Source organism: Populus trichocarpa, chromosome 17 (assembly GCF_000002775.5).
Source record: "Populus trichocarpa isolate Nisqually-1 chromosome 17, P.trichocarpa_v4.1, whole genome shotgun sequence".
Lineage (NCBI taxonomy): Eukaryota > Viridiplantae > Streptophyta > Magnoliopsida > Malpighiales > Salicaceae > Populus > Populus trichocarpa.
The window spans coordinates 8,510,568-8,524,008 of NC_037301.2; the positions used below are offsets into that span (position 1 = coordinate 8,510,568).

Sequence of the window (13,441 nt, forward strand, 5' to 3'; positions counted from 1 at the left end):
ATAGCAAGAACTAAAAACTTCGTACAAAACACTGCAAATGTGAAAGTCCGAATGGGCCTCTCTTACTTTTATTACCCCCATGTAACTGAGGACATTACACAACAATTGGGCAGTGGTCGCATAACTTAATCATCATAAACAAGCCTTGATAAATAAAAAAGAAAGAAAGAAAAAAACCCATTCCACATACCTACCTCCAGCAACTAATGCATAATATTTGCTTTACTTCCAATAAGAGCAAACAAGAACAGACTGAAAACCTCACCTTGACAGGACTGTAGCAATTGAGAGTTTCAACAACACAAAATTTCTCAACAGAGTAAATTCAATAACAGTTTTAGACGAAGCTGAGAAGAATTAGAGGAACTTGCCAAGTCTTCTGCAATAGCAAGGACTATGTATGCTACTGTTAAGGGTAACTACTGGCAAAGCTGCTCAACTGCAGTCACAATCTGGGCAGGTTGAACCACTGTCCATTCCTCCAATGTCCCGGCATAAGGTGTTGGCACATCCTGTGAAGACAAGCACACGATTGGAGCATCCAAGTAGTCATGGAAATTTTCAGTGATAGCTGCAGTCAAGCTAGCACCAATACCACCAGTTCTCATGCATTCCTCCACAATCAAAACACGATGTGTCTTCTTCACAGAATTTCCTATCGTATGAAGATCAAATGGCTTCAATGATCTGATATCAATTACTTCAGGATCATATCCCTTGTTTACCAAGGTTTTGGCAGCCTGCATCACATGATATCTCATCCGGGAGTAGGTTAAGATAGTGACATGCTCTCCAGGCCTAACCATCTCAGCTTCCTCGAGATTGCAAATGTATTCTTCGTCTGGGATTCTCTCCTTGAGGTTGTAAAGCAAGACATGCTCAAACAGTATGACTGGGTTCTCACTTCGGATTGCAGCTTTCATCAAGCCCTTGGCATTGTAAGGGGTTGAACATGCAACCATTTGGATTCCTGGGATTGATTGAAAATATGACTCAAGGCGTTGTGAATGCTCAGCTCCAAGTTGTCGGCCAACTCCCCCAGGCCCGCGAATGACAACTGGTATAGTAAACTGGCCACCTGATGTATAGTGAAGCATGCCACAATTGTTTGAGATCTGGTTGAAGGCTAGAAGAAGAAATCCCATGTTCATGCCCTCGATAATTGGCCTCAAGCCAGTCATGGCAGCTCCAATGCCCATACCAGTGAAGGAGTTCTCAGCAATAGGGGTGTCAAGAACTCTGAGATCCCCATACTTATCAGCCAGGCCTTTGGTCACCTTGTAAGAACCTCCATAATGACCCACGTCTTCACCCATGACACAGACATGGGGATCTCTGTCCATTTCCTCTTCCAAACCTTCTCGGAGGGCCTCAAAAAGTAGTAGTTCATGCCTTCATATAAAATGCAGATTTGTTAAGCAGATTTATAATGTGCAATATGAAAATATTATTTACCCACAAGCAGGTGACAAGGTGCTTATCATATGCACATCAAAATAGAAAACTTAAAAGAGATAAAGCACACATAGAGGCAAGATGTGCAACGGAGATTTTAGTTTATTACTATAAGTGGCAGTGAGCCAGACAGCCTCTCTAACTAATGCAGGGCAGCCTACCACAACAATCATGGCCAGGGCTGGGCTAATTGGCCCACTTTTTGTAGTTTCTTACTCAAAGAGAGAAACTTGAAAGCGAAACAAATCTGTCTAGATATTGTGGTGGTGGTATTTGCGTAGCTTGGGACCTCGATAACCCATATCCTACGACTCCTAGATAATTGTTGAAAAGAAAACAAACACCTACAAACATGGTTTGTCATTCAAAATGCAGAAATGCAAATGAAACTATCCTGTTTAAAGATGAGAGCAAATTAAGGAATTAGTCTTTTGTGAAAATTGCAGAAATTTTCAACTATCCTTTCAGTTAATTCAGATAAAATGAAACTACTAATTTCTAATCGACATTATTTCTTTCATACAACATCCATTCAGATTATTCTTTTTCCTACTCTAATCTTTATCATATTCTTAAGAAACCAAAACTCAATAAAAGGAACCGTTTGTTGTTAATACTACAGTTAAGTATCCTCAAAATCTACCCAAATATCCGATCCAGAATATATATAAGTTGTATTGAGAATCAATATTTGCTATATACCAAAGAGTCCACAGATTAGTAATGTCCAGCAAGGGTTACTATTGCACCCTATAACAGTAACCACAGAATAGGAATTATTGTTGTCGTCGTACGGATTGGAATGCTATATATTAAAGAGAGTGACATGAATATTGAGCTAAAATAACAAATAGATTACACCAAATCAAGCATAGCATTGCATATATATGTGGGTCGAGAAATGGAAGCAAACATACCCGGGTTTCGATGTAGAGGAAGCTGCAGAACTATCAGCCTTTGTCTAAAACAAAACAAGATAAACAGACAAACACACACAATTACAATCAAGATCAAACTTGGAGAACAAACTTAAAATAAGAGGAGAGGAGATTAACTGCAACTGCATTTGTAATCAATTGATCAACCCTGCGAGCTCTAGCGTTAGAACCCCCAAGATTCAGATTCACGGTCCCATCAGATCTCACCACCGAAAAGCTCACTTTCCTCTCTAAAATCAAACAAAACTCAAAACCCATTATTATAAAAGCATAAAAAACGAATCTTTTACAGAAAATGGAAGGAAACTAACCCGAGAGGGATCTGCGAGTGGAAGGCAAAAGCAATTTCTTTGAATCGAAGGAATTGGTGAAAGCTGTAGCAGCTCCACCTCCTAATCCCTGGAAAATGGTGGCCATTTGCTCTTCTTTTCTTTATGGCTGAAAAAGTGGTGATTTTCAAGAAGACAGGATGAGAAAGTACGTGAAAGGGATGCAATTTATAAATGCAGGAGAGCAATGAGAGAGAGAAGGAGGGGGCGAAGAAATTGAGGGACTGCAGAAAAGAAAAGGAGAGTAAGCTATGATTCCTATGTTTTTTTTTTGGAACCACAAAATTAATGAACAGCAACACCAACATAGTTTGCATCGCCACTTCTATTGCGCGACTCGTGTCCAGGCGTGTTAGAAAAAAACTATTTCATTTATATTATTTAAGTTTATTAAACCCATTAAAATCAAATAATATAGATATTATATTCAATGAACACCTCCTCGATATACATTGAGACGTGAGAGATGGGATGTCATGTAATGTAAGGGATTTTTTTTTTTTTTTTTTCACTTCTTGGACTTAGGTAGACAGTTTTTGTTGTTTCCTATGGTTCATGGAGAAGGGGTTTTTTGGTAATTTAAGAGGAAGTGGGCACGTGATTTGGACAAGGGTTGTGGTCACGGTGTTGGTCACCCACTGGGTGGGTGGTTGGAGTGTTGGACCAACTTTTAATATTTCAGTACTTGACTCGACTAAAACCAGTGTAAAAGCCAATTATAATCCAATCTTGCAGGTTGTATAATTTTATTTTTCAGAAAAAAATATAAATAAATAGACTCTTTCAATGCATTTTTTTTCCATAAAAAATTTATCAATAAAAAAAATTTATGTGTACATATAATTAAATAAATCAAGAGTTATTCATGCTAATAAATATATATAAAAAAATTGTTAATGATAAGTAAATACTAAATTAGAAAAATTAAAAGATACATTTAGATTGAAATATATAATCTCACAATATGGAGTATATACAATTGTTTTTAATAATTTTTTTTCTTTGAATAAATTTTTTATTCAATTAAACAATTATATGAGCCAATAAAACGATGTCTACCCAATAATTTTTTATTTTAAAATATCATGAAGTGAGCATCTCATGTTTACATTTAATCAATTAATTTGATCTAATTAAAAAAATAAAATATCTTTAAAAAAGCTAAATTAAAAAAAAAACGAAAAATAAAAAGACTCGAGATAATCTGGTTCATGAAAAATAATACAAAAAGCAAACAAAAAAATTTAACAAAGCTCAATCTCTAACTAAATAAATGTTGAAGGATGAAACTGAAAAAAACATGAGCTTAGAAAAAAGGGCAAAAAAACAACCAAATTTAGGTGAACCTCCTAAATTCAGGTCAATCTCTAAAACTCGCAACCCGTAAAATTCTAAACCCGAGCTAAATCAAAAGGCTTAATTTCCAATCAATTTAATATTGAATGATGAAATTGAGAAAAAAAGTTATTTAAAAAAAATTTCGAAGTGAAAAAAATAGAAATAAAAAGAAAGGGAATCTAACTTGAGATATAAAAAAATCTAAAGGGGACAAAATTGAAAAATTATTCCAAATTTATAAATTATTTCAAATAAAAAAATAAAAAAAAATAACAGGGATCAAATCTTAAAAAATAACAAATTAAAGGGTTGCTTTGAAGTTTTAAAGGGCAATATAGTCATTTCATTGTCCGTTAGAAATGCAAAAAAAAAAAACAATTTATCCCTTATAAATATGTTAATGATCAATGGAACCCTCTTAATACACATTATTATCCCTAATAACTAGTTATTTATTTTGTATTGAGAAATGTAAAATCATCCTTTTATTGTGGATTGCTATAATAGTTTTTCTATACCTTTTAGATTTTCTTATAATAATTTTTACTTTGTTAAAATTGAGAGCAAATTGAAGAAAAAAAATCTAATTATTTTAAGATACAATTAGCTTAAGGGTATTTGGAGTGGGAAATACAATTATGACAATTTGAATAGATGAACTTGAAAGCATGACATGGTAAAAAATTGAATATTATACACTAATTGTTAAATTTGGTTCGGTCTTATTGGTTGACTAAAAAACCAATAATCCAAGGTCTAATTCAAGTCTAGTTTGAAATTAAACCAATTAAAGAGTTGATCTAATAAGACTTGATCAATTAATGAAAACCTGATTGATTTAGTCAACTTGATTTAACCCGATCCAAATTCAATTAAGTCAACTATGAAATATAAAAAGAATCAAAATGATGTCTTTTCTTTAAAATGAATTGACCCATGACTTGAAGATTGATTTGCTTATGTACGAGTTTTTTTAAAAATAAATATTTTTTTTAATTATTTTTTTCTTCTTTTCAATTTAGAAATTTTATTTTTTCTATTTTAATTTTCTCAATCAATATTATGATGCATTTCTAGTTTTTCTATTTGAAGGAAATAGTTTAACTACTTTTATTTTTTTATTCAATATTAGTAGGGTTTTCTAGTTTTTTTTTATATATATATATATATAGAAGGTTGTAATAATGTTTTGACAAGTGAGACTTGGATGAAAAAAAATTAAATATTTTTGGAGCCTTTTCACAGTTAAGGTGGTTTTGATCTTTGAGGGTTTTAACTTATAATTAACATTGTTATCCTTCACTCTCGACTATAGCAGTTGGTATTAGAGCCCACTAATTCCTGGTAGTTAGCTAATGTGTATTGTTATTAGAACTATTGGTGGTGGGACTTATGATGAGATAGCCACACAAAGGTATTAGAGATTCATGATAAGGAGGCTCACTCCCAAAAGGATAGTTAGTTTTCAATTGATGATGTTGTACTAAAAAAATATCATGTTGGGTGTTTTTATGGTAGAGGATGATTTTTTACTAAAGAGGTTTTTTCTAATGAACAATTTAAACTTAAGGACAAGTTCTTTCCAACCTAGGAAGACTGATGCAAGAGTTTTTTTTTAAATTAAATTTTTTTTTATAATTACTTTAATTTCTTCTTCTTAGTTCATGAATTTTATTTTTTTTTCAATTTTTTTTTCTTATCAATATTATTAGGCTTTCTAGTTTTTCTATTTTTATTTTTCTTCTTAATGTTAATATGGTTTTCTAGTATTTTTTTTTATGTAAGGATTGTAATAACCTTTGACAAGTGAGACTTGACTAAATAAAAATTAAATATTTTGTATGTCTCCCTATAATTATGATGTTTTTTTGTCTTTGATGATTTTAACTTAAAAAAAACTTCCTTATCCTTTATTTTTTAGGATGTGATTCACTAACCTAATGACTTGAGTCTTTCACTAAGTCAAATCTCGAGTTTGGTATGAAAACTAAGCTACATAAAGACATAATAAATGTAATTAAAAATACAATGGAATATATAAGACTTCTCGTTGGCTTGGTTGAATTAGCCTAACCTAGTCTAAACCCAATCGAGTTAACTATAAAATATATAATAAAATTAAAACAACATCATTTTAGTTTTTTTTTTAAATAAAAAAATGAGTTAATCTATTGATCTGAAAGTTGACCCGGTGATCTAGTGACTTAGGACTTTCAATAGATTATATCTTGAGTCAAGTTTGACAACTATGTTATATAAATATATAATAGATACAAATACAGAGACATATTAGAGACTCGTTAAATTATATAAAGACAAATTAAGTCATTTGGCTTAAATTTTGAAATATATTTTAAGTTTACAATATTTTATTAAAAGTATATTAGTAAATTTATTTTATTTTAGTAGTGTTGTATACAAACATAATTTAGTATATAATATAATTCTTATATTTAAAATCTATTCCAAACTAAAATATTTCATAAGAAAAAACTAAAAGTATAATTAAAAAAAAGAAAATGTATTAGTGAGATTAAAAATATAGTTGATGGTGTATTTTGTTTTTGAAATAATGTAAATTCAAATATATTTATAAAAAATATAAATCGGTTAAATTATTATATAAACATGAGACTATTAATATTTTTTTAATTTAAGAATAGGTGTATTATATTGTGTCTATGCTACTGGTCTATATAAAGGTGAAAATGATGATGATTTGTGTCATTTTTCCCAAATTCCTATAAAATAATTTATATGTATTTATTTTGGATATTTGATCATAAATGATAGTATAGCTTTGTAATATGTGTGTTTGTAGGTAACTTTACCCAGGTTTGAATCATAATCTATCAATTTAGAGAGGGACATTTTTTTTTTCAATTCACATTGTATCTATAATGTGCAAACTACATGACTGCTAATTTTAATAAAGATGGAAGAGTTTATGAGAGAAACAAACTAAAGCTATGATTCGTTTTTTTTTATATATATAGAATAATATGATTAATGGATATTGTAAAATATAAAAAGATTAGTCTTTGTGTGTCCGTGATGCGAAGGATTTGCTCAAGCTTAGAACCATGGCTCACATTTTGTATACATTTATGAATGAAATTTCACATGGTGATGTAATTTTTTGCCACACTTTAAATTGCAACTTAGATCAAACAATTCATCTTCCATTATATTTTCACTTAAATCCAGCTGATAGAGGTACGACTTATCTGAAACCATATATATAATAAGACGATTGTTTTCTTACATAGGAAATTATATTTCCATATTGATTTAGTTCATATATATATATATATATAATTGACGGTTTTCACAAATAATATTCAAATCACATATTAATTCAAACGAATCAACACAAATCTAAACATAATTCATGTATCAACATTTAATGTCTAAAAAGAAATTAAAACCTAAAAAATAAACTTATAATTCAACACAAATAATCATATCATTTCAAACTAAAAAATACACCTCAAACCAAGTTAATAATGTCCAAATAGTCCAAAAATTATACACAACAATAAGTATTTTGTACCAAATTTCACAATTTAAAGAGTTTGCCAAAAAAGTTTATAAATCAACCTTCCAATGACTGAGAATAGATTGGAGGGGCTGATGTAACCAAGGGAACAATAATAAATGTGGAAGAACAATGGCGGCGCATGGCTCCACTTGCCACTGTCACTGTCGACGCGTGGTTCACGTGCCATCACTAGTGAACTAGGAAATAAGGTGGATCTAAAGAGGTTTTTTCTTCTCTTTCTTTTTATGCTAGCAGTGCCTCAAACCATTACATACAAAAGTAAATCACACAAATAATTTTTTTTGTCTTTTTTAGATCTGTTTTCTTTTCTACCAGTTTTTTCTTTTCTGCCACTGAATTGAAGGTTGTTTGGGGTTGAACTGAAGCTAGGTTTTCTTATACTAATGGTTGTTAGTTGGTCAGATGGGGTGAGATGGGTTTGTCTTGGATGGAAATGGAAGAAAGACTGTGTTAGTTGGCTTGCTAAAGGTTGTTGATAGGGCATTAGTTATGGGAACTAAAGGAGAGGCTGAGGTTTGTGGCTATCATTGGAGGTGAAGGGTCAGTCTCGGTTGAAGAAGACGGTGGCGTGTGACTAAAGAAGTTCAACCGAGAGATGGGAGAAAAAGGTGGCGCTGCTGTTGTCATGAGGTGGGTTTTTTTGGTTGGAACAATTGGTGATGGAGAGGGGATGATACGATCTGGGCAATAAAAAAACAATCAGATTCGGATTTTGATGTAAAATGCACAACTGTCCAGTTTCACGGTAACTGTCATAATTCTTAATCTGACCTTTGGATCGGGCTGAAATTGTATGTGGAGTCTCCTGACATGTTGTCCTACCTTTGGTTAAAATTTTAGGTTAATCAAAGTTCATTAAGGCATTACAGTACTGGTCAACAGAGGCTGTATGAATTTTGTTAGTTACTTCCTTTTGACTTGTGGACTTCCTATTTGGTTAGGATTTTTTTTCTACAAGAATGTGACAGCTTGTTTTGAGAATCTTCTAATTCTGCAAAGATTTTTAATGGGTTGTAATATAGTTTCCAAGTGTAGTAAGGATTCATAAATGTTTCAGAATCCTTTTCTTACAAGGATTCCTTATTCATCCTAGCTACAATAAGAAAAGAAGACTTCAGAAAATCAGATTTTCTAGTCTATTTGGAACTTCTTAAGGGTGAGAAATCTAATTTTAACATATTTAGGATAGTAATTTTTGGATTATTATTATTTTTTTCTTAGTCTTTGGGTTATTATTACTTATGTGGGTCAATTGTAAGTGAGCCTCATATAAGTCCATCTAAGAGGGGTCCATTAGGGTTTATTTAAGTCTAGAGTTAGTATAAATAAATGTATAACCAGACATATAAGTTAGACAATTTAGATTAATAAAACTTCTTATTTGCCGCACTTGTTGTGGTTGGTGGGATAATCTCCATTTCTTAGTTCTCTAAAGAACTGAAAAATACTTATAGAAGAACAATTGATTTCGTGATGTCATCCTTATACTTCTCATTCGGGAATCAATATTCGTTGGGTGGGGGTTTCCATTTCCAATAGTGTTGGTGCCTAGGTACAAGTTATCTTTGTGTCACATTCCTATCAAACCTGATTTACTTGGCTTTCTGGGAATTAGTTTCTTTGTGTGTGGGTTACGTGACCACATGATCACGAGGTTCGCATCATTTGGTATCGGAGTTTGGCTCCATTAAATAGGTTCTATCTTTTCATTTCTTGTATTTTTTTTTTTTATCTTCCACGTCAATTTTTCTGTGTCGTCTTTGTTTCGGGCCTGATCTTGTTTCAAATAAGTTTCGGTCAGATTGTATTCTTCCTATGTTATTCTTGATTAGTTGCATTGAATTGAGTCTTTTATAATTAAAAAAAGGTGTCATATTAGTCTTTCTGTCCAGAATTTCTTTTTAGAGTAAAAAAAATAATCGAAAAAATGTTATTCATGACAAAGGGGTTTGTTTCGCTTCTATTTTGCATCCACTTATCAAACCATATTGTAATTATGTCAAAATATTTTGGTTATTTAGGGTGAAGTCGCATAATATATCAATTTTCAACTCATTTGGACATCGTTTGGTTTAGGTTCCAAATTTAGGTTTTAAAGGGCCTAATTCGCGTCCATATATCAAATCAACTTGGAATTAAATCAAACTTTATATTCTGGTTTTTTGGCGTGAATTTGCTCTAAATATCAAATTTCAGACCATTTGGAAGTTGTTTAATTTAGTGTCCTTTTTTGGGTTTAAAGAGGTTTGTTACGTTCATCGATTGAAAGTCCATGTAATTTTGGGTCCATATTCAGTCCTTAGTGTCTTCTTACTTTCTTTACTGTCATTAGATTTCATTTTAAGTTCTGATATAAAAAAAATGCAAAGGGAGTTTTACAATAAGGATTTCATGTATTCTGACGAGGTTTTATAGCAAAAGAAGAAGAGGATTCAAAAGCAGAGGTGGTATCAAAGGGAGATAAATAAAGAGATTAGTGTTCTAAAAAAAAAAACCAAGAGTTTATGTCGTATTCTAGGGGAGATGTAGTAAGAACTTGATGCGTTAATGGCATTAGTCGATGTCAAGCAAGCTTCAGAAAGAGAGGAGCAAAAACGTTGTAATGATGATAGACGAAAGAGAAGGGCTGCTACCTTCATCCAAAGTTGTTGGCAATGATTGTTGGCAAGAAAAGAACTTTAAAAGGCTTCAAAAAAAGGCTAAAACTTTATCTTTTATCCCTGTTAATGATTCGAGGATGAATCATATTAAAAAGACAGGGAATGATACAATCTAGGTATTCGGATTCTGACGTAAAATGCACAACTATCCAGTTTCACAACAATAGTTATAATTCTCAATTCGACCGTTGGATCGGGCTGAAAGTTTATATGGAGTCTCGTGACATGTTGTCCTACTTTGGAGTAAACTTTTAGGTCAATCGGAGTTCAATAAAGCATTGCCATATTGGTCAACAAAGGCTGTATGAATTTTGTTATTTACTTCATTTTGACTTGTGGACTTTCTATTTGGCTAGGATTCTTTTCCTACAAGGATGTGACAGCTTGTTTTGGGAATCTCTTAGTTCTACAAATATCTTTAATGGGCTGCAATATAGTTTTCAAGTGTGGCAAGGATTCATAAATGTTTCAAAATCCTTTTCTTACAAGGATTCCTTATTCATCCTAGCTACAACAAGGAAAGAAGACTTCAGAATTAATTTTACCTTCAAATCAGATTGCCTAGTCTATTTGGAACGTTTTAAGGGTGAGAAATCTGATTCTAGCATATTTAGGATAATAATTTTTGAATTTTTATTATTTTCTTCTTAGTCTTTGGGTTATTATTACTTATTTGGGTCAATTGTAAGTGGGCCTCATATAAGTCCACCTAAGAGGCGTCCATTAGAGTTTATTTAAGTCTAGAGTTAGTATAAATAAAGGTATAACCAGTCATGTAAGTTAGACAATTCAGATTAATAAAACTTCTTGTTTGTCGCACTTGTTGTGTGTTGGTGGAATAATCTCCCTTCCTTGGTTCTCTAAAGAGCTGAAAAATAACTTATCGAAAAACAACTGATTTTATGGCGTCATCTTTATACTTCTCCTTCACGAATCAATTTTTGTTGGGTGGGGGCTTCCATTTCCAATAATGCCGGTGCCTAGGTACAAGTTATCTTTGTGTCACACTCCTATCAAACTTGATTCACTTGGCTTTCCAGGAATTGGTGTCTATGTGTGTGGGTTGCGTGACTACATGATCATGAGGTTCGCATCAGGGGATATATTGGTTTTTAGATTGAGAGGGTCTACTAAAAGATTAGTTCCTACCGTGAGTGGGGAAAGGGATGTTAGCTTACTGCTGCTTAAGGCATGGGTGCTGCTAGTGTGGTTGTTGCTCGGTTTTGACAATAATGGAGAAAAGAGTTATTTTAGTTCTAGGGGGTAACCAACGATGGAAAAGAAGGTCTCGACTGTTAGTGGTGATAACTGATTGGTGGTTGATGGTGGTCAAATGATGAGTGACAATGGGGAAAATGGAGGCTGGTTGTTGTTAAGGAGTGAGGAAGAAGTATAGGAGAAAGACTTTTGTTTGGTTTGTGTTTCAATGGAGAAAATGGAGTTGGGACAATGATTTTTAGAAGAAAAGGCTTAGTTTGGGTTCTTTTATGGGTTTGGGGATGATGGGTCTGAGGCTTAGGAAAGAGGATTGCTAGTGAGGATCTCACGTTGGATGTTGTTGGATTGTTGATGGTTGGAGTTTTATTGATAATGACCAATCTGCATAGCTAGTGAGAAGGATTATGGGTAGCAGAAAAGCTGGTGGAGAGTAAGAGTGGCTGATGTTGTAAACATGAGGGCTAGGGTTTTTGTTTTTTTTTAGTTTGGTGGTTAGCGGCTTAATGTAAAAAATAGGTTAGGGTTTTTTGTGTTTTGTGAGCTAGAGAGAGTTCTCTATATTTTTTAGTAATTTTCTGTTAGTTTTGTTTTTTTATAATAACCTCCGCCTTTTTGTGTGAGATTCCTTCACTATTTATAGATAAAGAAATTTGTCTTCTTCTCCTAAATTTCTTGGTCCCTAAGCAACCTAAATTTACTTTAGTCCCTTATTTTTTTCTTTTTTCTTTTGGTCTTATTGTCTATTTATTATATTTTTTATGTTTTGAATTTTTTTTGAAAAGACAACGTCAACATTGAATCGATAAAAAACATTAATCAACGATTTTGAAAATGACGCATTAAAAGTTGAACGTGTTAAATAGAAATTTTTGAATTTTGAATTCTTTTGAGAAGATGCTAAAAATGCTAAAAATGATGTAAACATGTCAATAACATATTTTTTTTTTGTTTTCTTTGTATTTTGAAAATATTTATAGAAACAGGTGGTCAAAAATTGTTATGACAATGTTTGTGAAATGTATTATAAATGTGAATATGATTATGCAAATGATGAATCTTAAAGAGTTGAATTATTTTTATTTAATGGTGGTGAATTCTTAATTGAATTGTATCCTTTGAAAAATTATGGAAGTGTAGGCTAAACTATTGTTTTGTGTTGAAATTATTATTTATTGAAGAATTTAGATAAAGTTGGATTAATTGATTTATAGAAGGATTGTGTTTAATGGTGCTGTAAGGTATATAAATGAAAATGCTTGTTTTGAATGGTAAGGAGATGAATGAAAATACTTGGTTGCTTGTCAAATCCATAGATTGAAAACTTGACAGTTTCGCTACCTGACTTCCAAATGAAATTAGGACTTTAAAATGATAAATTTTATTTTGCTCTCTTTAAAATGAGATTGAAACTTTGAAATTAGGACTTCCAAAAATTTTCTTGTTAATCATATCAAGAATGTGGATTGATTGAAAAATTGAAATGAAATTTTCAATACAGGTTGAATTGTAAATGATGATTAAATTGTGAGTGCATTAAATAGAATTATATTATGAGAAATGAGAAAAATAAATGATTAGTTTAAAGTGATGGGATATTGTGTTTAAACATGTTATGTCAAGGAATAAAACGATTCTGTGCAAAGTTCAATTTTGTAATGAATTGAGGACTTAACAGTAAATGATATTGTATACTTGTTGGTATAAGAGAGGTCGCGGGGTCAGGTAAACAACCAGGGACTTCTACATGAGTTTAGGCACCAGGTAAGTGTTCTTCACTCCACTACTGTTTATAAGGAATTTGCTAAAATTTTCATACATATGCTCTTAGTGTATATTGTTTGTTCAATATCTACGATATGAATGTCTATAGGGATATAGTTTGTTAGACTAGCTAACTGTAATTAGGCTAGTAACATCTATGTTAGGATTGCTGGTATACAA

General features: G+C 32.0%; 1 protein-coding gene across 1 annotated transcript; it reads right to left on the reverse strand.

Annotated features, from left to right (window-relative positions):
• Positions 1-38: 38 nt before the first annotated feature.
• LOC7482443 (pyruvate dehydrogenase E1 component subunit beta-3, chloroplastic) lies at positions 39-3,118 on the reverse strand. Its single transcript, XM_002323995.4, has 4 exons — positions 2,705-3,118; positions 2,511-2,623; positions 2,373-2,416; positions 39-1,392 (listed from the first exon to the last, which is right to left on the reverse strand). Exons 1-4 carry the CDS (start codon positions 2,808-2,810, stop codon positions 420-422), a joined length of 1,236 nt encoding a protein of 411 aa, XP_002324031.1. The 5' UTR covers positions 2,811-3,118; the 3' UTR covers positions 39-419.
• Positions 3,119-13,441: the final 10,323 nt, after the last annotated feature.

What these genes read in the sequence shown, in the direction of transcription:
- LOC7482443 (XM_002323995.4), bottom strand. Translation starts at nt 2,810, where the DNA reads ATGGCCACCATTTTCCAGGGATTAGGAGGTGGAGCTGCTACAGCTTTC. An exon ending in CACTCGCAGATCCCTCTCGG is followed by an intron (nt 2,624 to 2,704) that starts GTTAGTTTCCTT and finishes GTTTGATTTTAG; the next exon opens with AGAGGAAAGTGAGCTTTTCG. An exon ending in TCCTCTACATCGAAACCCGG is followed by an intron (nt 1,393 to 2,372) that starts GTATGTTTGCTT and finishes TTTTATATGAAG; the next exon opens with GCATGAACTACTACTTTTTG.